At 39.7% G+C, this 27,324-nt stretch overlaps 1 protein-coding gene and 3 long non-coding RNA genes across 4 annotated transcripts; all 4 read right to left on the bottom strand.

The window, feature by feature from the left end:
* Window positions 1-1,301: 1,301 nt before the first annotated feature.
* LOC125006379 lies at window positions 1,302-5,441 on the bottom strand. Its single transcript, XM_047582359.1, has 12 exons — window positions 5,416-5,441; window positions 5,051-5,347; window positions 4,732-4,809; window positions 4,568-4,642; window positions 4,425-4,496; window positions 4,279-4,332; window positions 3,098-3,184; window positions 2,746-2,764; window positions 2,075-2,094; window positions 1,922-1,938; window positions 1,735-1,783; window positions 1,302-1,545 (listed from the first exon to the last, which is right to left on the bottom strand). The coding sequence occupies exons 1-12, from the start codon at window positions 5,435-5,437 to the stop codon at window positions 1,541-1,543; spliced, it is 795 nt and encodes a 264-aa protein (XP_047438315.1). The 5' UTR covers window positions 5,438-5,441; the 3' UTR covers window positions 1,302-1,540.
* Window positions 5,442-20,626: 15,185 nt separating this feature from the next.
* LOC125006391 lies at window positions 20,627-21,083 on the bottom strand. Its single transcript, XR_007112574.1, has 3 exons — window positions 20,999-21,083; window positions 20,789-20,860; window positions 20,627-20,688 (listed from the first exon to the last, which is right to left on the bottom strand). It is a non-coding gene; the product is annotated as an uncharacterized LOC125006391 (long non-coding RNA).
* A 131-nt stretch (window positions 21,084-21,214) lies between these two features.
* On the bottom strand, window positions 21,215-23,264 carry LOC125006390. Its single transcript, XR_007112573.1, has 4 exons — window positions 23,077-23,264; window positions 21,770-21,822; window positions 21,622-21,684; window positions 21,215-21,252 (listed from the first exon to the last, which is right to left on the bottom strand). It is a non-coding gene; the product is annotated as an uncharacterized LOC125006390 (long non-coding RNA).
* Window positions 23,265-24,408: 1,144 nt separating this feature from the next.
* LOC125006394 lies at window positions 24,409-25,051 on the bottom strand. Its single transcript, XR_007112577.1, has 3 exons — window positions 25,033-25,051; window positions 24,899-24,947; window positions 24,409-24,560 (listed from the first exon to the last, which is right to left on the bottom strand). It is a non-coding gene; the product is annotated as an uncharacterized LOC125006394 (long non-coding RNA).
* Between the last annotated feature and the right edge of the window lie 2,273 nt (window positions 25,052-27,324).

Below are 27,324 nucleotides of genomic sequence, written 5' to 3'. Positions count from 1 at the left end.
AGAAACCAGTCGCATACGCATCCAAAGCACTGAACAAGACAGGAGAAAACTATGCTAGAGCTATGTGCAGTGCTTTTTGGATGCAAACGGTTTCATCAGTACATGTATGGTCGCCAGGTAGTCGTCGAATCGGACCAGATCAGCTCCCCTAAAACTCCACGCGAAGGTATGGACTTACAAGCACTTGTAAGTCCATGTGTTAGTAACGCACCAGTAAGTGACAAAAAAATGGCAGAGATCAGAGCTACCACAGCCCAAGATGAGCAACTCTCAGTGTTGAGACAGGTCATCACCTTGGGGTGGCCAGAGCAAAAAATGTCCACCTGCTATTTCAGCATACTGTAACCACAGGGACAAGATCAGAGAATGTCCTGACACACAGAAGACATCCACAAGCAGCAATGAAACCCTGGACCACGATGAAGCAGTTTCTTACATGGCACAGACAGAATCGTCCCTCAACAAAAAAACAGTCATAATAGTTCTAACAGTTCTGGAAGACACTCCGACGACCGATTCTGCGCCCATGAGGTAGGTGCTTGTTCGCACAAACCCTTAATGATGTCACCCATTGGATACTTGGATACTCCAAATATGGACAAGGAGGTTTTGTGTCAGACATTGAGACCTGTCCACTCACTCTCCACTACCCGTTAGCTCCCTTAATTATGACAAACTTTAAACCTTAAAAAATAAACTAATGAGTTAGGGAAAAAAATCATCCTCTGTACAGTTGTCATGAATAGTGAAATAAACTATTGAGGCCAAAACAGTGTTTTTGTACCAGGCTGTAATATTACTGTAAAGTTTGGCTTCTTAACATGGGGGTCTATGAGGATTTTCTCCCTTTTGGAACCAGCCTCAAGTGGCCACTTAAAGAACTGCAATTTTGCACTTCCACATGGGCTTCATCGCTCCAACTTAGAGGTAGCCGGTAGCTATGAGGACGTTTGAGGAAGTACAAGCAGATGGGAGCAGCACGCTGCAGTTGACCTGAGTTATAAGAGCTGTAGTGTTTTTAGTGTTTCATTGTAAATTTATTTTCGGGTGGTACCATCCATGTTTTATTGCAGTATATCTAGTTTTAATTGGAAGTTCTGTCTCCTGCTTGGTTCTTAACTCTTGTCCCCTGATTTAAAAAAAACAAAAACAAACTATGAGCCTTTTTACAAAGTCCAAGGGCTCTTTTAATTATCCCTAGTGGTATCTGTTTGTTATTATTTTAGAGTGCTGCCTATTGCCTGGCCACAAACATATTCTCTCATGTTTCCAGGTAAATAAAAACATGTACAGTATATTTCATCAAATTATTTTATTAAGCATCCAAGTAACACTTCAGTTAAAATTTCGGATCTGAATGTTTTCAATTGGGTTGTAAAAAATATTGTCGATGCAAACGTAGCCATTGACTGAGACTGCAGTTATGTAAAGCCATTACACTATTCTAAGAACTAGCATGCAAGAAAAATAATGATTTGGAGAGATGTGCAATAAATCTGGAGCTGGTCCAAAGGGCAGAGGGTCTGAGGTACTGCTGCTGTCACACTACAGAGAAGAAACAAAAAGAAATAAATGGACTTCCATTAGTGCCCTCAGTCATTTCATTGATTTGGAGCTGTAATGACATGTTATGTGTTTCTGTTTAACTTCAAGCCACTGTAAATTTCAGCAGACGTTTCACCACCAAGTGAATAATCTCCTTGACTGTTACATCCAGAGAATGAAGCAACTCACCATTTTTGCACTCATAGGTGACAATACTGTAGGTTTCATCATAATCAGCCTGCAAATGATTTATTAAGATGTTAGATGGAAGGAAGAGTGAGGACAGTCTTATCTACAGACAGAATAATTATTGTATGAAGATAAATCTGTCAGTAGAAGCAGGATTACTGAAATCACTGCTTGTTGTGAGACTTACCAAAGATTTCCAGTCATCTAAAAGATAAACAACATCTTTAATAATCACATATAAATAAACAACTGTTATATATTGTGCACTGATAACATAATGTATTTGGATTGGAGTGGAATGATAGCAGTGAATGGAGATGAGCAACATATGTCTTGTTACCTACGACGCTGACTTTTGCTCTAAAGGTAAAAAGAAGGACAGTTTATTAGTAGTCTTGTGTCTTTTAAAAGCACATCTATTGTCCATATTATTTTCCATAGGCATCTATGAATTATGAAGCCTAAAACTCAGACTTTGATTTTTGGTTAACAGTTGTCATTAATATTCAGAATCAGAATTGCTTTATTGATCCCAGGGGGAAATTACTTTTCATTACAGCAGCAGCTCCTACCCAAAGTGCACCAGTGTTAATAACAAGAGCAATGTAGGCAATAAGAATTTTTGTAAAAATATAAGAAATATAAATATGTAACAATATGTACGGGGCCTGAATGAACCATTGTTGTTGCTCATATATATATATATATATATAGAAGTTATTGCTAGTTATTGCACAGTATCAGCATAAATATATTTATAAATATGGATAATTGATGATTGATTATAAGTCCAATAGTATACAAAAAATATGTACTAGTATATAAAATGAAGTGAACATGAGTTAAGATTCTTCTGAAATTAAAATATTTACATTTATGAGAAACTAATTTTCCTTTCATTTAGTCATTAGATGACAGTGTTTGGTTTTGAAGAATGAATGCAAAGCATAGTAATATTCCAAAAGAAGTGGCAAACTAGCACTCATGTATTTAAGATCTAAAAAGCCTTACCCCGTGGAAGCACATTTACCTAAAATAAAATAAAAACAATGATATTTAGAAAACTTCATTAATGCACCATAGAACACAGACTGATAATAATATATATATTAAATATATATATATATTTTATATATATATATATATATATATATATATATATATACATTATATATATATATATACATATATATATATATGTATATATATATATATATACATATATATATATATATATATGTATATATATATATATATATTATATATATATATATATATATATATATATACATATATATACATTAAATATATAGGCTATATATAATGAAGCCTCCAAAAAATGAATTCAGTTTTTTACTCTTACCAATCCTGCTCTGGTGAGAGAGAAGTGCAAATCCAAGAAAGACGACACTCAGGGTGACAACTGTTCCGACCGTCCACACTATCTCACCTGATTAAGAAAAAAGGTCATTGACAAGTTCAGCAGACAGACAGACAGACAGACAGAAAGATAGCAACACAACACAGTAAACAAGACAAAACAAACAAAAACAGTTATAAACAGTAAAACCTTAACTATTAAAACCTTAAAGGATACACAGTAAAATCAGCATACCCAAATTAACACTGTAAGAGTTGATCTTAACACTTGTCTGTATGGGTCCACACCTCAGAGTGTTAATTTAACACTTTTTCGAGTGTTGGTGCCTTTAACTAAGTTAGAGTAAATTTGACTCTTCTCGTAGTAAATTTAACACACTGCTTAACACCAACCAGTGTTAGTTTTTTAATTAACTCTACTGGTGTATGTCTAGTTTAAAACCAAGAATTCAACTCGTCTTGATTTGCTGTGTAACAACTATAAGAATAAGATACAGTTAAAATGTTAAAATAAATAAATACACAGGTAACATGTAGATATGAAGCTAGGTCACAGGGGACTATGGCTTGGAGTTCAGTGGTCTAATGATAGCTGGCATTTAGGACCTCCTGTGGCGCTCTGTCCAGGAGTGGATTGTGAGGAGCCATAGCGGCTGCTGGTCTGCCCCACCAGGACATGGTGGAGGGGATGGTTTGCATTTCCCCTGATGGACAAGAACTTGCTCCTCGTCTGTCTCTCCACCAGACTGATAAAACATGACCAGCATTTCATCAAAAGACCAGAGCCTCTCCAAGAAGAAAAGCCTACTCTGACCCATCTGCAGATGCACCCCCAGGAATTTGTAGGTCTTTACCACCTCAATATCCTCGCCCAGGATGTTAATAGGCAGCAGAGGAGGCTTGGACCTACAGAAGTCGATGACCAGCTCCTTGGTCTTGGCCGTTCTTTTTACTCCAGACACTGAAAGGTCCTATTAGGTCCTTATATCCCCCATCCTGCCCTACCCTCACACACGCCACTATGGATGTGTCGTCAGAGTATTTCTGCATGTGACAGTGATCTGAGTTCAACCAGTTAAATGTCGTATATTAGCAATAGATAGATGAATATCCCTATCTAAGAATCTCAGCAGTTTGATGCAAAGATTAAAAATCTGTTTCTACCTCTTAGTTCATCACCAGATGCTGGATTCTTTGGGTCTGCAGAGGTCAAACTATCTGCAGCAGAGAAAGTTATATCAGTAACAGAAGACAAAAAACATTACAAATGTCAAGTATCTCAAGAATCACAGACAATATGACACAATTACCTTTTGTTGTTTTCACTGATGCTGAGAGGAAAGTAGCTACAGAAGAACGACCAGTGTCATCACTCATGATTGCTAAAAGTAAAATGTTACCATGTAAATAAAAGGAGAGACGGAGAACAGTTTCTCACTTCCTGGATTGTCACCTAATGTTGGCTTCACTGATGTAAGAGAAGCAGAGCGTGGCTTCATAGTCATTCTTGGCCTTCTGAGAGTCAGAGCTAGTGCATGTAAAGAGATGTTAAAAATAACATTTTCAGTAACTGGTTTGGAGTAATGTTATGAATGTTTGTTTAAACGTGTGTCCCACCTGTGGTCATTCTGAAAGATGTGATTGTCTGGGTTGTCATCTCCTGGGTTGTTGTGGATGGACGTGTGCCTGTCAGTTCTACGTGAACACAAGCAAATTAAAATTTGTCCTAATAAGTACAGTAGCAACTTTTCTTTTTCACCAAACCCCAATTCAGAGAATTTGCTGCACTGGTTAAGCTCTCATAAAACATCACAGTCTCCAGCTATGTATCATTGTAACATTTTAAAAAGGATTTTTTCCATTATTTCTGGTTTGCAACATTGACAATACATTGACTTAGTGATACAACCAAGAACATGGTAGCATGGCCACTTACTCAGTATGCTGATGGAGGCTCTGTTACTGTGTGGAGATGGATGTTGTTCTCCTCTACGCTCCACTGTATAATAACATGTTACTTCAACCTCAGCAGGTGAACTCTGCTGTGACATCGACAGAAGCTCAGTTCCTGTCAGTGGCTTCAGACAAGAGACAGCTCTGGACGTGTTTGTTCTCATAAAGAACAAAAAACACTGAGACACAGAAACTGATGATGGAGTCTCACAGATCAATGCCACTGACTCTGTCTCTGTGATCAGCTGTGGAGTCACTGTCAGTTTAGGTGGAAGAACCTCTGAAAAATAAAAGTACATCAGATACAGATTTTAAACTATGAATAATTTCTCAGTAGTTTGGACTCACTGTGTATGGTGATGGTCAACATGTTACTCTCTGGAGATGAAAACATATCAAGGTAAAAACATGTCACTTCAACTGTAGCAGGTGAACGTTGCTGTGTCAGTGACAGAAGTCCAGTTGCTGAAAGTGTCTTCAGACAGGAGAAAGACTTGGCTGGTTTGTCTCTTAAAAACTTGAAATAACACTGAGACACAGAAACAGATGATGGAGTCTGACAGTTGAGAAAGACTGAATCGGTTTCTTCAATCTCCTGTGGATTCACCATCAAATTAGGAGGAGGAAGGTCTGAAATGTTAGAGGTAAATGTATGTTACATTAATTACATTTACTAATGATCCATGATGAGACATGAAAAGTTTTTCAAAATGATTAAAAATACTTTTAAACTGCTCTTCCAATGAAAAGAGAAAACATTAAACTCAGAGACTGACCTTGTGCTTTGAGCTCAAGAAAGAAACCTGGTGGAGGAAATATTAAAAATTGAAAACAGATTCAACAATAGTTCATCAGCAACTCTAATTTGTTATAGTGGTGTAAGACAACACATCAGTAACAGAAGTCAGTGACATGAGTGTCATCACATGGCTGAGTATCCTACATTAAACATTAGGCAACATTAACAAGAAAAGAAGCTGAGAATAAGTTTTAACTCACACATGAGGATGAGTAGCTGCAGGTTCCCAGCCATGATGAAGCTGAACTATGTGATGGACTACACTACTCTATAGTCTGACTACTGTGACCTCCACCTGCATTAAGAGAAGTTGTTCTCAGGAACACCACAAGAACAGAAGCCAGTCACATGAACAAGCCACAGCAGGGCAGACGTTTGTTAAACTCGCTTTTGAGACATGAGCACACAAAGGCGAGGATATCTTTATCGAGTATATTTTGATCAACTCTACCACAGTGAAGTGGTTTGAGATGAGTCAAGAAACTGAGACATACAGGGAACAGTAGCACTCTCATTGAAAATACAAAACATTTACTGAATTATTTTGGTTTAGTGTGAAAATTTGTTATTGTGTTGGTATGAATGGAGAATTTGTTGACGTGTGGAGTTTGTTCCTCCTGACACAGAGTCTTCATCGAGGCTAACACGTCTCTAAGACCAACCAACAACTGGAGACCAGCTGGTCTTTGACTTGAATACTAATAGAGACATGCTAACATGGCCACAGTGACGACACTAACACAGTTACTGAATTTTTGCAGGAACTCTTCTCTTTAGCCAAATGTTTGAAATCCAGTATCTTTTACTCTCACATGTCATTTATACTCTTGTGATGCATTTTGAACCCTCTGGACACCTTTGTGGTAAAAATGTACAGGCATAAAGAAACTGCCATAAAATCCTCATACTTCAATATTTTTTTCTACTTTTTTTCATGAATCATTTAAACAACTTCAGACGTGCTGAAAAGTGCCACAATTTCAATCATTTTCAGGATTTTCATCTTTTAAATGCCACTGAACAAAGTTTTAAATGTTGTTTACAAAAAAAATGAATTATTTTTCATAAAATAACAGGAGATTGATGGGACTTTGGTGGTAATTATAGTCTTGGATATGTCAAAGATTAGCAATAAAATTGATTTCAATTGCATTAGTATTTTTATGTAGTGTCAGATACTCCCTCTGGATACCTTTGTGGCCAAAAATTCCCCATAGACTTCCATCATAACTACAGTTTTTAATCTGACTGCCATTCCAGTATAAAACCATGCATTCTGTGATGTTAACATTTCATTTAGAAGAAAACTATCAATCATTTTCTCATTGTAGGTTGATGCATGAAATTCTTGTAATTTTCCCATTTATTATAATGGAGCCACATGACAACCAAGGACCACAAGTGTGAGTGTGTCTGTGTATGAGTGTGGTTTGTTTACATGTGCAAGGGAGACAGTATGTAGCATGACCTGATGATGTCATTGTTGATAAAGAACATCCTCCTTTGATGGATGTTTTTCATGAGTCTTGCATGAACTTTTATGGTGAAATAACTTTTAAATCAACATCTGATTCATCAATGGACAACATTAAAACAACAACAAAAGAGAACACAACAGAACACATGACCTGGAAACAAAGGTATATGTGATGTACATGTGTGTATTTTAGAGAAACATATTTTTAGCCCATACTCCGCTGGATTGTTAGGGAACGTCTCTATTTGTAGGGGCCTCTAAAGGTACCAGCTTTCTCTCATCCACCTCATGCCGAGACGTTGTGCTATGTTGTGGTCTGTGGCATCAAGCCGGTGGTGCTGAATGCAGACTTGTCCATTTTTTGCTGTCCACTCACTGTTAGGATGGGCAGGATCCACAGTGTCAGAGGAATGGTTCAGAGGAAAGGTCAGAGACACTCTCAGGAGTAAAGGGCTCCAGTGATCTTTCCATGTCAGACTCCCCCTGAAGCTTGTGTCTTATTCAGATAAGTCCTGATAAAGGCTGCGTGACCATTTCTAAGACCTCCTCTGCACTGAAATGCTTCATAATTTTTGCTCCTTCTCTTCACTCCAGGTCATTCTCCGCTCACTAATGAAATGTCCCCCACCATCTCTGCTGATGAGCAGCTGATACCTTCAGAGGCTGCTCCAAATTCAGATAGTACGTTCCCAGCAAGCCAGCTGGAGATGTGAGGATGGCTTGCTAAAAATCAGTTTCTGTAAAATACATACATCACATATCGCATATAACTTTTGATTCCAGGTCATATGTTCTGTTGTGTTCTCTTTTGTTGTTTTCAGTGTTGTTGCAGTTTGCATAATAAATGTTCATATTGATGAATCGGATGTTGATTTAAAAGTTATTTCACCATAAAAGGTGGTAGAAATAAAAGAATTTCACGCAAGACTCATTAAAAACATCCCTCACGGGAGGATGTTCTTGATCAACAAGGAAATGATCTATTCATGCTACACACTGTCTCTCTTGGACATGCACACAAAACCACACACTCACACACAGACACACACAGACAGATAGACAGACACACAAACGCATACAGTGAGAGGGGAGCATTACTGCCAACGACTCAAGGCCGTAACATAGTAGTTGGCCTGATGAGTGCTAAACTTTTTGGAGACATGCTGGATGGTCAACCCCCTCTGCAATGCAGAGCTGGAACCAGCGCCCACTGCACTGGCATCCACCTCAGGTTTGAAATGTTTTGTGAAGTCGGGAGTGGCAAGCACAGTGAGCATGTTGGTTAAGGGATGGACCACGGAGGAGAAGTTAATAGTCGAACACTATGCAGGGCTTTCCTGACAGAGGCGACAGGATATTTTGAACCAGCAGAGACCTTGGCTTCAACCAGGCGCACTTGCCCCAGTCCCACCTGTCAACCTAGATAAGTGACAGTGGGTTCACGAAAGTCACATTTGGCCAGATTGAGGGTGAGGTTGCCGCTAGTAGACACCTGGTTGACAACCTGCACATGCTCTTTCCAGGAGTGAGCACACACAATGTGATCATCCAAATAAGCATGGCAGTTTGACAGACCCGACAACACATGGTTCATAAGGCGCTGGATGGTGGCAGACACGTTGCACATGACAAAAGCCATGACCGTGTACTGAAGGAAATAATGGGGAGAGATGAATACGGATATTCTGGATGCTCTCTCTGTCAATGGTAATTGCCAGTATTCTTTTAACAGGTCTAGTTTAGTAATGTATTTGGTGTAGCCCAAGTTGTCAATGCAGTCTTCCATACGCGGCAGCGTAATCAGTGAGAAACCGCATTGGAACGAAACCAATCTAACATGTTTGTAGCAGACGCGGCACCAGTGGATAAAACCTTCTCCTACAAGGTTTGCAACGGGCCGCGTGGGGTTTGGCAAAGACGAGTTGGGCCAGACTGAACCCTAACGATTCCTGAACAGCATCACAGGCTGCAAAAAAAAACACAAAAGGGACACCGTCATCCTAGCTTCTTTGCTTTTCCAAGTAGTATTTACGCAGCATGGACTTTAACATTTGATGCCACCGTTGTAGGGCAACCTGCGACTCCAGGTATGCACTAGAGACAGCGTGCACCTATTCAAACAGTTTTGACTGAAAGTCAGTCCCTTGGTCAGTACGAATGGTGCGAGGGAGTCCGAATGTGGAGAAGAACTTTGTGAGTGTCTTCACCACCTTCACACCTCCAGTGAAAGAGTCACTTTTCCTCCAGCTATGTCTTTACCCATCAGAAAATCAATGCCTTTGATGGGCAAATCTGGACAGACAGACATGGGGGAAATCACCACAAATTAATTTAGACTGGACATAAACCCGGTGGACAGATCGGAGTATGTACCCCATTTCCACACCGCACAGCACAGAACTGTAACCACATGAAGACCGGTTAGAAAATGGCAGGGCAAAGGAAAGGATTACGGACTTCGAACAACCCAGGATCACAAGCCAGAGACACCAAACCATTGAAAGTGAAGGGTTTAAAACACTCATCGAGGGCGTCGCTGGAACTGAAAGTTTGAGGTGAGTTTTATTAGACAAATTTTAACTGATGAATACTAATATATACATTCTAACGTGCCCACAGTGACGACACTAACACAGTGACATTAAGCAGGTTTATGTTCATTATCTTAGCAGCTGAGCCTGATGGTGTCAGATGTTTGATCATTAACCAAATATGTATTTATGGCAGATTAGACACTGTCAGTGTGTTCGTTAATTCCTCTGGAAAAAACACTATAACAACTTCTTGTTGTTAACCTATTTATTCAAATATATAGAATATAGAAATACATGCACATGGACCTCATCTAATTGTTTCAACAAAATGAATATGTTCGGTTGTCTACAGGTGGGGAGGAGTCGTGTTTTAGACTTAACTTTCCCATCGTTGGTGGATGTGTTGGTCCCGACCCCTGTCCACTTAGGTCCTCCAATCCCCTGGGATGGCACCCTAGAAAGAAAGAAAGTTCCTACCTGATCCTCCCTGACATAGGCCTCACATGCCTCTCTCACATGCTCATCCCCCTCTGCCTGACCCTTGCAGCTGTGTGACTCCCTCCTTTGCAGCTTTTATTACACAGTCCCCCTCCTTAACAACGGGTAAGTACCCAGCCGTTAATGGAAATTTGTGGCACCAGTTTCTGGTTATTACAGAAACAAGTCAAGCAAGTTTCTGATGGCTTTTATCCACAGAGTTTTCCTATTTAAACCTCAACTTTCCACCAGTCTCTCAGAACTGAAGACGCTACTTGTCATTACCTCATAGTCTGCTATGGGAAGCTTTTGACTTCATTAGAGTCCCAGGTAGTATCAAGGGCCTAGTCAAAATCTATTTTTCAGATGTACAGCTCTGCTTTACCACAGCAGAGTACTCTACAGTTGCGGCAGCTGGAGGTAGGCATAACAGCAGGATGTGCAATCTCTCCACAAGCTTTTACAGTGACAATGGAGGTGACTATTAGGGCTTGGAGATGCTGTAGGGAGGTGTTATGACTGTAGTGGTCATAATTTGCATTTTGTTTTGTTCTTTCTGTTGTGTTGTCCCTCCCTGTCCAGGGGGGGAGCTGTGTCCTTGTGTTTTCCAGGATGGGCGCGTGCAGCTGGAGGCCGCTGATTGGAGGAAGTCCGGAGGCCGCGATTTGTAAATATTGTAAATAGTAGTAATAGTTCGCAGTACCATATTAGTAGGGGTGAGTAGCCTTTTACTTTTGACCATCTTTTCTCTTGTTTTGTTGTTAGGGAGTGAGGGTAGAAAACCTGTTGTTTTGTTGAAACCTTTTTCTTTTGGCTAGGCAAGTCAGTTTTCAAACCCAGCTCGTTTTGTTCATTTAAATACACAACAATGCGCTCTGGCAGGCACCTTTTGAACTCCTCTAGAAGCACCAGCTCTCTCAGCTGCACAAAATCCTTCGTCTTGCTGGCGTGACACCACTTATCAAAACGCACGCCTTTTCCACGTGCAAACTCAACATAGAGGACTTTGTCTCCCCCCAATTAGGGCCTACATGGGTGACATGACGACTGCTATGTCAACCACTCCATGTACTTGCAGACTGTTGGATAAGTTAAACAGCAACCTGCAGTGGGCTAGGATGAAAGTGAAGCCAAGTAAATCTAGTATTTCAATAGGTAAAGGAAATGGTGTAGATAAGAGTTTTGTTATAAATGATGAGGTGGTTCCCACAGTGTTAGAGAAGCCAGTGAAGAGTTTAGGAAGATGGTATGATGCAAGTCTCAGTGATAAATTGCAGTTTCAATGGTTGAGGCAAGACATGATTCAAGGCACTTCAAGAATAGGCCAATCAGGGCTCCCAGGAAAGTTAAGGTCATTGCTATTTGGTTTATTGCCCGAGCTAATGTGGCCACAGACAGTGTATGAGATTCCTCTTTCAAAGGTTCAAAGCTAGAAAGTATGATTAATGTATCTATCAGAAAATGGCTTAGTGTCCCACGCTGCAGCACAGCCTTGTATGTGTGATGGGTAGAGCTGCCCCTCCCTTCTCTGCCTGTTCGGCCACACCCCCTCAAATCAGTGTTTCCAAATAGGTGAGGCTATTGTCTCCTGGCAATATATATATATAAATATATATAAATTACGGAGGTAGCAGAGCAGAGCAAGTGATCATGAGCAGATTAAGAATAGGGCACAGTAGATTGAATAACACACTCAATATATTAGGGAAACATCCAGCTGGTCTGTGTAGCTGTGCAGAGAGGGAGACAGTGGAGCATGTGATTGCTGCTTGTCATGGATATGAAAGGGAGAGGGAAGAGATGTATGCAGGGTTGCAGAAGGCAGGAACAGGGAGAATAGTTTTAAGAGTGTAACAGAAAGTGGGAAATCTAAGGAACGGAGGAAAATCATTATGAGATATAATAATATCAATATCTAGTGAGGTTATGCTCTTTGTCTTTTTTTTAAACATACTTCTGGCACATGCACCTAGTACTTCCCTTGCTTCTGTGTAGGACCAGTTAGTCAGTTTAGTTTTCTTTGTTCCCTTCTTCTTATTTTCGTAAATTAACTCTGATCCTCTTAATCCTATTCTGGGGTTCTGTCAGTGCCAGTACAGGTGGGATGGTCATAGGTGTGCAAGTGGTGGCTCACTGGGTGGAGTGTTTCCTCATTTTAGTTTTATTTGCATGTTTAATATTTGTTGAGCCCTAATTTGTGTCTTTTGTTTTGCAGTGTGTGTGTGAACCCCCTTTGGATAGTTGCTAGTGGTGGCTCCTCTCCCCTTCGCTCCCCCACCCCTGTAGGTCTCTCTGACAGTCACCCTGTGCTCGTAAATGTTTCAGTGTAGTGACATTTTGGCATATAGAAATATTTTTGCAATAATATAGCTTTACTTTTAGGCTAAGTCCTCCTACCATTTAGCTGATGTGAGATTTACTTGTAAATAAAAACTGAAAGTTGTTCAATACTAGCAATGCACCTCTCCTTTTTTTTTTTTTTTACATAAGAACCTGTATTCAGTGTGGTATTCTCTGGGTGAAAGTCCCAGAGTGGCATTGTCGCATTGTCAGAGGTGTACAGCTGCCCCGGTTACAAATGGGAAAGGATACTGGAGCTCCCAGTAACTAGACTCTCACTCAGTCAAAGGATCCAGTAGTCAGGTGTTCCACACCCACAGTGATACAGGGAGGAAGTGGAATCTGAAAGGTGCAGTACAGCAAGGACAGGCTGCCCTCAGGCATGGGGATATCATGGGTCATGTACAGCAAGGGTATTGAGGCCTAGAGCTGTGGCGCAAGGCAGAAAGAGAAAGATGATAGTGGAGGAGATTCATCAGCAAGAGGAAGCAGTAAGATGAACTAAGGCTAAGCAAGGACAGTGGCTGAACTGGGAGAGTGTAGAGAAAAGGAAGTTTAAGTGGAGAGAGCTGTGGAGCATGGAGACTAGCAGGATTAGATTTATAATGATGTCCTGACATCTCCCCAGAACCTGGGGAGGATGCTGCCTTTCCACTGTGTTCTTGTGTATGTACACTTAGCCATATTCTGACAGGTTGCAGTCTTTCTCAAGGCTGATATACCTGCCGTCACAACCAGGTTCTGAAATGCTTAGTAGCTGCAATTGGACAAACTATGGACAAATCCATCGTGACCTCACCCATTGGATTTTGAACCTCAACAATGAAGCCTGAAGTGGGTCGCCATGTTGGATGAGCATTGCTCCGCCCACACTCGGATACCAGCTGCTGGCTCAAGCTACAGCCTGTCACTTAAAGCAGGAACATCCTTTATCATGCAAAAATTTGAACTTTAATTAAAAATAAACGAGAGTTAGAAAAAAATCATCCCATGTACAGTTGTCATGAATAGTGAAATACACTATTGAGACCAAAAATGGGGTTTTTAACATGGGGGTTGATGGGGATTTGCTCCCTTCTGGAGCCACCCCAAGTGGCCGCTCGATGAACTGCAGTTTTTTGCACTTGCACATTGGCTTCATCGCTCCGACCTGGAGGTTGCTGCCTGGGAAGAACTGGTATTCCTTTGCTGCTAGAAAGGAGAATAGGCATATTAGCCAGCACCTGTAAAAGAAAACATACAGACAAACGTCACAATGTGTAAATGAGGGAGAAAGGATCAGACATAAGGCAGGACAGCTAAGGGTAGGAGGAGCCTGGGAGTTAGTGTTGCCCCCATGGACGGAGGTACTGTTTTGGACAGCAGTAGCTCAGGAGGTAGAGCGGCCGTCCAATAACCAAAATAAAATGAATAAAGAATGAAACATTAAGTGGATAAAACCTGTTCAGTACAAATTAACAAAGTCAATGACACAGCCTGTTCCTTTAACCAAATGCTACAACATCATTAATTAAGCACAAAAAACAACAACTCCAAATACTTAGTGAACCAAGTCGTGAATTCACAGCCTTATTAAGAGATGCAGATTAGCTTGTTAGCATCTTCAATGTAAAGCAATGTGTCCACTAGTTTAGCATATTAGCATGTTATTGAATGGTCCAATAAATCACACAATACTACTACATAAACTCTGACACTGTTACTTTTATACAAACCAATACTTATATACGACATCAACAACATGGTTATCTTTAAGACTGTGATGTGCATGTGCATTCTGGAGGAACAATAACCCACCTGTCTGATGAAAAAAAAGACACACATGAAGAGCTCACGTTAGTAGCTTCACTGTAGAATTTATTCTGTGGTGCGTAGCTCAGACCTTAACCTCCCTAGTGCAGTGTGTGCGCCCCCTAGCAACAAACATGAGTAGCATTTTGAAGACATTTGTGATGAAATGACATTTACAGTTTTCCTCAATTGCTAAAACACTAGAAGCCATTGGCCGAACAAAGTTCGCAGTTGCCTGAACTCATTTAGCTAATTGTGCAGTCTGTTATCAATACCTTAAATCATTTCACATGATAAAACACAATATTGCAGATCTCACTTAAGACTTTTCAGCAGAACTCTAAACACATTCTCATTCTCAAAACACATTCTGCACTTTAATGCACATGTCATCCGTACTGGTAAACACAAGTGGCAACAATCAAATGCAAATAGAGAACAAATGTTATTGATTAAACACAACCACTCAAAATTGATTTCACTTGTTTCAAATCATGTGACACAACCAATATAGGCCAGGTCAGAGAGCAAACAGGTTGTTGAAGGTGGGAAGGAGAAAGTCGTATGCGAGCGCTCCCAGTGCCTGCGCCCCGGACCTGGCTGCCCGCAGCACCACACGTTACTGTTCCTGAGGAACGTTGTCCACGTTCCTGGGGAGCCGTTTACTCCGGAAGTCCATGTCCCCGATCCTGAGGAGCTGTTGACTCCGACAGACCACGTTCCAGAGCCGGTCGCTGCACCAGCAGCCCACGTATACGTGTCTGTGTCATGTTGTTCCGTCAAGGTTCCACGTCTGTCCATGTCATGTTGTGTTTTCTGTTTTATTTTGTTAAGTTGCTGGATTTCCTGTTTTGTTTCTCCTTGTCTCTTGATTGTTTATTTGTGTCACCTGCGTTGATTGTCATCATGTGTTTCACCTGTGTCTTGTCATCCCTCAGTCCTCATGTGTATAGATAGCCCTGCCTTTCCCTTTGTTCCTTGTCGCGTCGTTTATGTTACCTTTACGTCTCCACGCCATGTTCCATGTTTCCTCGTCCTTGGTCCACGTCATGTCTTTTGTATTTTTGGTTTTCCTGCCGTGCGCAGCGCTTTTTGTTAATTATTAAAAACCTTTTTGTTTGAGATCCTGCTTCATCAGTAGTCCTGCATGTGGATCCTCACCTACAACTACCCCAACTCCAGTGTTTTACATTGATCCTGTGTCGGATTTCCTCTCCTGGTGCAATGATGCATGTCGCTCGCATCGAGCGTCAAAAATAGAACAGAGGCGTAATGCCTGCGTGGTCGAGCATTGAGACGCTTCTGGGACGCGTCTGAAACGGAGCACTACGGAGCCGGTGGAGGTCGATGCATTTACTTTAATGGGCGCGTATTACTCGCGATGACACGACGCTTCCAATACTCAACGCGGACGGACCTGGTGGATTTTAGGGGTAAACCTGAGCCAAAGCATCTTGTTTTAACGTATAGCAATGGTTGGGTTACGGAGAGACAGAAGCTGGGCAAGTGCAATAGACTTTGATTTGCATGGTTTAATGAATAGTGTGTTTTAATTGCATGGAGTGTTCTGCATTTAGTGTTCTTTTATTGTTCTACTGCCCAGCTGAGTCTATTTGACCCATGTTCTGTCAGATCACCTACAGAATGTCCTCTTTGTTACAGGCCGTACCGGGGGTTAGTAAGCCTTGTTAGCCACAGCTACTACAGATATATAAAATAATTTGATAGGATTGTAATTTGATTAACATATTACAGCAATGTCTGGCGCATTAATAGTTTTAAACATCTCACTCAACCTCGGCAGGTGAACTATTTGTACATATTCTGCAGGTTTAAGATACATTAATCTGAAAAAGGCTGGGAGAAAGGTGCTGTTTTTCTATGAGGCGATGATGAGAGAATGGAAAGCGGATTTCCTGGATAATAAACTGACTTGGAGCACTGATTTAATATTATTAGAAATTAATGAAGAATCAGAGCAACATTTATACACACTCTCTATGGCCAGTGTAAATCTTATACATTTTCATCCCTTTATTGTCAGTTTTGCCAACACTCTGTGTCTGTCTGTTCTATCGCATGATAACGTCTTTTATAAATCAGAAATGCCCAGAAGGGTGTGTGCTCACTGGAATGAGGACATAACTGCTGTTTTTTTTTTTTTTTTTTTTTTCTGTCAGCGTTGGTTGTACACAGTCGAACCTCTGATGTCTGATCACTGATGAGGTGCACTAAGGAATTGTCCAGATACAGTAAGCGGCATGCTCAGAGGAAGTTAATGTACAGTATGTATGCCCCACTGTCTTTAACAACATTAAAGTATATGTAACACAGACACAGTCTCTTATATCCCTCAAGGAAACCATGGCTCCCCCTGGCTGTGATATCAGAGAAGAGACAGGTTGAAATACATTAGGTCAGTTTGATGAAAATTACAAAAATGATGACAATTATTTGCAGAGCACTATGCTACACTTTGATGTTGTGCAATTATGACTATTTCTGATTATTTATAAATTACGATACATTGTATATGCAAACCAAGATTCTGAATCTGAAAAGCAGCATAAATCCTTATTTCAAATAAAGTCATCCAGTATAAAGAGCACAAGACTTAATCCTAGATAGATGAATCTAAATGAACCTATACACTCCTGCATAATACAGTATAAATTCATGCGTCGAAAGGAAATGTTTTACATTTATTCAGACCATTTCATTTGTACAGTGCCAAATTAACCATATATAGTGGTTACATTTTGTTAGTTGTCTTACTATTGATTGACAAAACTCAAAATCAAATCAATAATTAATACGTAACATAATAACAATAATATATACACATATCCTCTTAAGTAGCTCTAGTTACTATTTATTAGGATTGGCCTGCATCTTAGCTAAAGAAGGATGCTATTCTGTTACAGCAGCATACAATAAGAATCCTCATGAAACTCCGATCAGTCACAACATTAAAAGCACTGGCAGCAGAAATAACATTGACCATCTGGTGACAATTCAAAGTTCTGCTGGGAAACCTTTGGACCTGGCATTTATGTGGATGTCACTTGGACTTATACCATCCACCTAGAGCAGACCAGACACTCCCACCCAATAACAATGACGCTCGCCTGCAGGATGCAGCCTGATACAGACACACACAGACAAACAGTTTAGGAACAATTAAAAAAAACCTGAAGAACAGCACAAGGTATTAATCTGGCCTCCAAATTCACTAGATCTCAAATTGATCAAGTATCTGTGGGATGATCCACAGAGACCCCTCCCCTCAACCCATAGGACCCAAAGACCCCACTAACAACATCCTGTTACCAGACACAGGACACCCTCAGAAGACACATGTCCATTCTCTGATGAGTCACAACTGTTTTGGAGGCACAAGGGAGACCTACACAGTATTAGGAAGGTGGTCATAATGTTATGTCTGATCACTGTTTCAGTGTGGCTGCAGGAGGCTGTACACTCCATCCTGCTGGGCAGATGGAGCTGGCTCCTCTGAAATGGTCGCATACATATGATATATGTCTGACTGGAAAAGAAAGACAGCAAATGTCAGAGTCTATTAATAAAGTTACATAGCAAAAACTATTTATAATGATGGGCTTTTCCCTCACTTACATGTTCATTCTGAGACTCTTCCCTTTGCAGCTTGTCAGAACCTGCAGGTAAGAAATATAACACACATTGAAACTACAGTAGGATTCGGGTTAAGTACTTGTTTCCGTATTTATTACTGTACTTTATTAAGCTTAAAATAATTATTAACAAGAAACAGAAAGTAATTTCACTTTTTTTGTCATTTTGCAATGAAGTAGCACTGACGATAAACTAAAAATGAGTTGTTGACGATAATATTGAATGAACACCATGAATCCTGTTCTAAATGTGCATCACACTACACTCAGGTCTGGGAAAACAAATGGCTCACCAGCAGTAACACCAGCATCACGTTCTGAGGTGATCTCACTGTAGGTTTCATCATTACCTGCAGGCAACTTAAGGCAACAAAAAGAGAGAGATTAAGAGAGAGAAAGTAATGAATAATAATCTATGACACTCTAATTTCTCTTTATTTGCCTTATTATGTTCATATTTCATCTCAGAGTAGAATATGTTCAATTACCTGTCTTCCATCATAAGTAGTCCTCATGCATATATAGTCTACGAGAGAAAGTAACACAAACCTTAATAAATAAAAATAAATGCAATATAGTGAACTATTTGAATGAACAGCACTTTATACATAATTTATACATTACCTGGTTTAATATTGGCTTGTGATCTGTACAGAAATAAATTAAATGTTTTAATAAAGATAAAGAAATAAAGAAAAGTTTTTCCATCAAAACTGGTGAGTTAGCTGCTGTAATGATTGAATTAGGGCTGTCACATCATCAGATTTTCACTTCTCGATTATCGTGGGCAAAAAAAAATCGATATTATCACGATATCAACAAAAATGCATCCTGAAATCCATCTTCCACTTGATGTAATTTTCTCTCTTTTTGGAGATGAATTGCATTGAAAATAACAATTTTAAAACAATATTGATATTTCATTGGTACTACAATTATTGTCAATACTGGTGCACCGTGACAGCCCTAGATTTAATATAAGACGCATCATATGCAGGTTTGAGAATGAGAGTTTTTTTTTTTCTCATTGGGCAGGAAAACCTACAGGAAACCTCAAATCCACAGTCAGACTGTGAGATCGTTATCACATGGAGGAGATTTAAAACAAACTGTGACAGACAGAGATCAGGAAGGAAGACTAACAAACTGAAAACAGCTGCAGTAATGGTCTGGCAAAGCATTACAATGGCGGAAACCCAGCGTTTGGTGAACCTGAAAGTCTGCTTCAACTTCAACTGCATCTTAGTTGTTTAATATACAGTTAACAAATCCAATATGGTAGCATGTAGTCCAAATCATGAAGACTGTGTCACTCCAAAAATGCCTTGTTGATGTGAGAGGAGATGATGGAAAGGCAACAATAACTCAACAAACTGGTTACAACCAAGGAATGCGGAATATCATCTCTGAACGCACAACATGTCCAGCCCTACCTGAGTATTGTTGCTGACCATGTCCGTCCCTTTATGACCACAGTGGACCCATCTTCTGACGGCTACTTCCAGCAGGATAATGCACCATGTCACAAAGCTCATATCATCTCAAACTGGTTTCTTGAACATGACAATGAGTTCACTGAACTTCAATAACCTCCACAGTCACCAGACCTCAATCTAATGGAGCACCTTTGGGATGTGGTGGAATGGGAGATCGGCATCATAGATGTGCAACCGACAAATCTGCAGCAACTGCGTGATGCTATCATGGGCCTTACTGTATCTCAGAAAAGAAACAGTTCTGTACTGAGTAATGGCCCAAAATCCCTCCAAGCTGCTGTAGACGGCTGAGATTTAGTTGTGTTACTGCTGCACAAGTGGGTCACACCCTCCAAACAAGGGTTGATTTACTTTTGTAACTCACAGATATGTACAAATGATTAGTAAATCAGTAGCAAAGTCAGAAGGACATAAAGTATGTCCTCAGATTCTTTCTTTGACTTGTGTGAGTTTAAAGCCCAGAGATTAATGACAAATTAAGAGCTTCTCCTGAAGCTAAACTTCTGTATGTATGTATATATGTTAGTTTTTTACCTTGTGTGTGAAGACGTCCCTGAAACATGAAATACAAAGTAGAGAGGAGAGATGTCAGACTGAGTAATAAAGTTGTTTTGCTTTACAGTCACAAGGTGCTATATCACAAACACCCAACCACGTTAATGCAGAAGTAAAGCACAGAGATTGTAAAGTGATAATACTTAGTAAAACTAAAACCAGCCCAATAGACAATTATGTGACATTCCCTGATATATAATAAAGACATACAGTGTACATGACATTATATGACACACTGCTCTCACCACTTCTTTCGGTTCCAAGAATTACCAGCACCACTAAGATGACAGTCACAGCCGTTCCAAAACAAGCCACAACTATTATCAACTTCCTAGTCTGTGTTTCTGTTTTGAGTGGTTAATGGAACAAACAGACTCACAATCAAAGCATCTCAGCTTTTTCTTAAAATAATACAAATGTTCCCTACCTGTTTGTACATCACCAGGAGCTGGATTCATAGTGGTTGTGTTAGTTGAGGTCAAAATATCTGGAGTTATGACTAAGTTATATCCGGAAGAGAAAACACAAAAATATCAAAAGTTATTAACATTACAAACTTTCAGAAAACGAAGTGAATCTCTGAGAACGTAACATGTCACCTGTTGTTGGTTTCTCTGATGTGACCGAGACAGAAGAACTATCAGTGTTTTCAGTCTGACCTGATGGAGCAACTGAAGCATATTACAAAATGTGAATACAAAGAAAAAACGACTTGGTTTTACCTGAGTTATTCGTAACATAATGAAAATTCGTACGAGTTGATTTTGTGGATTGCTCTTTACATGTTGTATATAACATAACAGTAATACCTGTGGTCTTATTATTTGTTGTGTGGTTCATGTTATCTATAGTATCTACAAAGAAAGAAGTCAATTTTAAAAAATGAATAAAATATGTCAATTTCATGTAAAAATATAAATAAATAAATAAATAAATAAATAAATAAATAAATAAAATAATAATAATAACCAACCTTTGGGCACTAAACTATTTCCTGTCATATTCAGAGTATACCATTTGTTACCTGATGTAACTTTTGTTACAGTAGTGGAAGCAGTCGAGTCTGAAGAGTAAAAGAAAAAAAAAGAGAGAAGAGTGTAAGACAACAGTTAAACACTATGACCATCTTTTATTATTTGGTTTATTCTTAAACACATCAGCTTTAATTTAAATTGATTCAGGTCAATATGGTGTGCTACGTACTGTCTTTTTAAATCCAGAGTCCTTAAATAAAAGGTTTCAAAAGTAACTGGATGACTCTGCTTCCTTCATTGATGAAGTGACTGAGAAATATCAGCGTGTCAGATAAAACTAGCAGCCGTATGTGGCCAAGACAAAACCGAAGCGCCACCACGTTTGAACGCAGAGGTGAGGTCACAGTGTTCCTTTTTTTGTGTTGAGCTTTTTATTTCTCTTACTTAAGCATGACTACCTGATATCTCGTTGTCAGAGGTGGTAGGAGTGGTTTCTCTTGACATGTTAACAGCTGAACTTTCTGTGTTAATGCAAAACAACAATTTGCAGTCCTTTTACAAAAGTAACAAGTTCAGATGTTCTCGTCTGTTTGGATATTTTCCTACCTGTGGTCATCGTGGTCACACGTCGTCTTTCATTTGATTCTTTTTGGAAAAGTCTACAATAAAGAAAACAGATTTGCATTAAGAATAAACACTGATGATATTTCTGCCCAGACAAACACAGAACATTCAATACAATACAATAGACTTCATTGTCATTGTCCATCTCAACATACAGTGAAATTGGAGAGAGAATCTCCCCTCCAGTGAAATAACACAAACATCCTTACAGTAAAAGAGTAAATAATAGACTAAAAAACTGTGTGACAGTGATATTGTATGTGTATAATATATTGCACTTGGATTGTAGAAAAAATTATTGTTACATGGTCGTGAAATGTGTTCATTCACAACAAGACGACACTAAAGGTTAGTTTGTGACATTTCTCAGCATCTATAGGTGTATTCTGACGTTCATGGTTCCCAGGAAAGTAAAGTTAATGAAGAACTGACCCACTACTGGACGTCTACCCACTACCGGGCGTCTGGTAAGATCGAAACTACCAATGTTGAAGTAGAGTCCAGGATTATTTCGTGAAAAAATAACAAATAAAGGCAGCAGTTAATATGTGGTTATTGAAAAGCTTTAACTTAAGGAATGAATGAAACAATAACATGATAAATCCATGAATTCAGTTTAACAGTGACACAAACTGGAGCTTCTAAACAGCTGATGCAGTCAAAACGTGTCATTGTAAAACTATTTTCAAAACCCTGGTGGTGGTAATATTTGTTGTTAACTATCAACTAACTGGTGTATCAGGAAATTAAAGAAATATGAACAATAATACACAGATACTGTATGAAAACAGTGTCTGTGTAAAGTGTTTCATATGTTGCTGGAGAGAATAAGGCCCTTCCCTGAACATACATGATCACTCAGCCCCCTCTGAGAGTTCATGTTTCTCTGTGTACACAAGTACACAGAGAAACATGACAATAAAAATAATCTGGAATATAGAAATAAATATTTCTCTCAATACTTAACCTGGCCACAAGTAACAATTTTATGAAGATAAAACACTGACTATAATAAATAAAATATTCTAAGTCATGACTCACAGGATACTCTATAAACTATTAACAAGTACATTAAGAGAGAAGCATTTTAGTTCATATTGAACAGACAGTGAGCGAATAAGTAAGAGAGAGACGAGTTTATTTTGACTTCAGCATGTTTGACTGTATGACTGTCTCATTAACATGCAAATAATATGCTTGTTCAATTGATTAGCAGTTGATTTGACATTTGTTTGATAAATTTCAAAGAACATGTGGTCATTTACTGTAAACTAGTATCGTTGACTTACCACTCAGGTTGTATCTATCACTACGAGGAGCCAGAGACAGAGTTGAGTTGGCTTCATATTCCAGTCTGTAGTCACAGCTGACATCCTTTTGTTGAACTGAGCATAGATGCCTCCACAAATAATCAGTCTTAACAGTAAACTGACAGAACAGCTGGTTGGTTTTTGAGCTCCTTGTCTTCCAGGTTTTAGCTGTTACTACTGGACGACTCTCTTCTCCACAGTACAGGTTACATTGTTGTATCATGTTCCACAGATGCAGGCAGAGAACAAGTGAAGATATAATCATCTTCAGTAGGATGAAGACTCAACTCTGGTCTTTGACCTACGTACATGAAGATTATTAGAAGTCAGGAAATATAACATGAATCTGAAGTCAAGTGTAACTGTCTGAATCTGTGTTGACATTCACAGAAGTTCTAGTTTCACACTCATTATATCTTAAAATTAACATTCAACATAGTGATCATAGTGATACGTCTGAGTCATCTTTAATGTTCGAGTTAGACTGTTATGGGAATAATTAATCTGAATGATGTTTTGTTAAACTGACAAAGCTACAAAAACTAAATGCAACACGTTGTCCTTCTAAAGTTTGATTACACAAGAAAGAACTGGAAAGATTATAACTCACAGACTGACCTTGTACTTGAATCTTATGAAAGGAACCTGTTAGAAGTAAAATATATCAGCAATGTAAATCCATGTAATAATAACTCATTATTAAATTATTGAATAAGATTTGGACTGAACAGTGAAGTTCCTTATCACAGTAACAAATACACAATTATAGACAGAATGGACAGTTTGTCTCACTACGGTAATTAGTTTGTGATGACACACCGCACTTCCTCAACAAATGAACACAATAACAGCATGCAAAAAAAATCACCAACCATAAAAAGACCAAATGTGGCTTAACATTTACACAATGCCTGATGTTATGTTAACATATGCTGCTCACTGACTAAATCTAAAGGAAGTTTTCAACTTACACATGAGGATGATGAACAACATGCGTCCAGCCATGATGAAGCTGTTAAAGCAGATAACTGAGTGTGTGACTGCAGACGTTGACCAAGTAGCAGAAACTGTTCACAGGAAAACCACAACAGCTATCAGAAGTGAATCTACAGGCCAGAGAAACATGCATAATGGGAGTGTGTGCGTGTGTAAAGCTCTTCACATTTAAACCCACAAAACTGCTATTCTGACAAGTAAACTGTATTTCTCACGTCTATGTTGAACCCACAAATGTATGTAAAGAGCAGGTACAAGCATATGTTTTGTGTTACACTGTGAACAAGAAACTGAACTTCAACTTTTGTGTTTATAGTTTTTATTTTTTCACTGTAACACAGTAAAAGTATATACTCAGCTACATAGTACATGAGAAATCAGAGCAGATGCCAGAAAAACAACAGCTGAACTTTAACACTGCAAAGCTGTACACTTTATCTCTCAGGGCTGATGCAGCTGTTGTCACTCTATGAGAAGTAAAAACATGAATATGATTTAGATTTATATGTGTAAATGTTCATTTCATAATGCACACATTTCATTATTGAACCAGTAACAACAAGGATGTCTAGTCTTTAGCAGTTTTCAGCAGAATGTGCACCACCAAGTGGCTGATCAGTATTTAATCAGCTCAGTGTGTTTTTCAGTTGTTCCTCTACAACAGTCATTGTATTCAGCATAGTAGTAACATGTCACAACAAAGACAGAAACGTAGAAAAACACAGAGCAAATGAATTCATTGCACTTGTTCACAGTCTGTCTATGAACCCTGGTCTATGTATTCAGAAATAAAACCACGGCTCACCATTTGTGAACTCATAGGTGACAATACTGTAGGTTTCATCAAAGCCAGCCTGCAGATGATTTAATAAGGTGTTAGACTGAAGCGAGAGCGAGTGAGGACAGTTAGTGGAAGGAGTGTCTATCGTTGAGACTTACCAAATACTTTCCATCATCTGAAACAGAAACCAAAGCACAACTTCAGAAATAAATGCAAATTAAACATCCATGTATAAATAAAAGTGATGTAGAGAATAAGCCTGATCAGTCACAAGTGTCAGAAATGCTTACAGCTATGGAAGTAACATTAGTAATTTATTTAAAAATACTTTTAATAATGTTCAGTGTGTATATACTGCACAAATACATTAACACAGGTATTCCCCACTAATTCCTTTGGTCCTTAGTCATGTCAATTCCTTGACATCCCCTCATGTATCTTTTTTCAATGTAATCCCAGCCCAAACTGACAATAAACACTTTGTTATGTTATGAAACATCTGGAACTGTGTGCCTAAGCTACTTACCCTATGAATAAAGCTCTAACGAGGCTATTGTCGATGGGAGCCTGGAGGCTCAAAGTGTGAATGTTGTTGAAACTTCTTGGGGACAGAAGACAAGTCAGGAGGGAAAACACATTAAACAAACCCTCAAAACATGGTGATATTCCAACTGGGCCTTTGTCAAAGGCTCAAGAAGATATCCCAGGAAGGACAGGGAAGAGGAGCACAGCAAAAGGAAACACATCACCATCCCCTACATAGCTGGTGTATCAGAGAAATTGAGGAGAATTTTTGGTAAACACCGCATCCCAGTTTATTTCAAACCTGGAAACACACTAAGACAGAAAAATGGTTTGTTTAATGTGTTTTCCCTCCTTGTCATTGCCCTCCTCTCTGCTGGGTACAGTCTGTGCTCGGTGCTGGAGGGTTCTGATGACTCCTAGTTTGTGTTCCAGAGAGTGGTGTGAATCAAATAACAAGTGTTGATCTGTATGCGTGGGTTTTCTATATACTTCTATGTTGAGGCTTCGGTCTTCTTCAACAAGCACCAAACAGTCCAAAAAGGCCAGACAGTCCCTGCTGATGTCCTCCCTGGTGAACTTAATGTTGCTGTCCACTACATTGATGTGTTTAGTGAAGGATTTCACCTCCTCTCTCTTGATTTTAACCCGGGTGTCGTCCACATATCTGTACCAGTGGGTGGGGGTGGAACCTGCAAAGGTGTCCAGAGCTCTGGTATCTACTTCCTCCATGTAGAGATTGACCACGATCGGTGACACTGGGGACCCCATCGCACAGCCGTGTTTTTGCCTGTAGAAACCTCCATTGAACTGAAAGTAGGTGGTGGTCAGGCGCAGGTCGAGTAACACACAGACTTGTTCCGGGGTGAGGTTGGTTCTTGAGGCCAAGGTGTCATCCTTTTGTAGTCTTTTCCTTACTACATCCGTGGCTTCTCTCGTGGGGATGCAGGTGAACAGTGAGGTGACATCATAGGACAAGATGGTTTCTTCTGGGTCCAGTGTGACGTCCTTGACTTTGTTCACAAAGTCACTGGAGTTTTTCAATGTGGTGTGGGGTGTTGCCTACTAACGGTGCCAGGATGGATGCCAAATGCTTGGCAATGTTGTATGTGACAGAGTTAATACTGCTGACAATGGGTCTGAGTGGGGCTCCCTCCTTGTGTATTTTGGGGAGTCGCTAAATACATGGTGTAGCTTCCCCTGGGTACAAACGTTAAAAGGAAGGAGGAGTCTGTCGATGGCCTTCTCCTTTTCATGCTGTTGTAGATAGTTTATTATTCTGGTTTTGTAGATGTTGGTTGGGTCACGTCTCAGTGTCTCATACGTGTCCTTGTCATTGAGGAGGTTGTCCATTTTTGTGTGGTAGTCCACTGTGTTTAACACCACTGTGCATCTCCCTTTGTCAGCTGACAGGATTGTGATGTCCCGGTCTTTCTGCAGTGACACTAGCGCCTTCCTTTCCTGGGGGGAGATGTTCGACGGTGGTTTTTTTGCACTGGCGAGGGCTGATGTTATTTCCAGTCTGAGTTGTTCGGCTTCTGTGTTTGTCAGTTTATTGTTCTTGATGGCAGACTCTGTGGCAGTGATGAGGTCTACCACTGGAATCTGTTCTGGTGTTATGGCGAAGTTTAGTCCTTTGGCCAGGATCTCATTCTCTGGTTGCATGAGTTCTCTGTGTGATAGGTTCCGGACCCACTTCTCCTGGATGCCCCGCTGTGTGGTGTGGTCATCCTTCTTCCTCCATGTCAGTTCTTCCGACTTGTGTTTTCTGTTGTGTCTAGTTTGCAAAATTTGGAATTTGCGTTTCTGTCGTTCCTTTACATTAAACAAACATTAAACAAACCCTCAACACATGTGGATATCCCAACTGGGCCTTTGTCAAAGGCTCAAGAAGATATCCCAGGAAGGAGAGGGAAGAGGAGCACAGC

The sequence above is a fragment of the Mugil cephalus genome, chromosome 4 (genome assembly GCF_022458985.1).
Source record: "Mugil cephalus isolate CIBA_MC_2020 chromosome 4, CIBA_Mcephalus_1.1, whole genome shotgun sequence".
NCBI classification, from domain to species: domain Eukaryota; kingdom Metazoa; phylum Chordata; class Actinopteri; order Mugiliformes; family Mugilidae; genus Mugil; species Mugil cephalus.
Note: the sequence above shows the minus strand (reverse complement) of the source record. Positions and strands in the feature narration are given on the sequence as shown.

What these genes read in the sequence shown, in the direction of transcription:
- LOC125006379 (XM_047582359.1), bottom strand. Translation starts at nt 5,437, where the DNA reads ATGTTGACCATCACCATACACA. An exon ending in GTTGACCATCACCATACACA is followed by an intron (nt 5,348 to 5,415) that starts GTGAGTCCAAAC and finishes TTTATTTTTCAG; the next exon opens with AGGTTCTTCCACCTAAACTG. An exon ending in ATCTGGTGATGAACTAAGAG is followed by an intron (nt 3,185 to 4,278) that starts GTAGAAACAGAT and finishes TTTCTTAATCAG; the next exon opens with GTGAGATAGTGTGGACGGTC.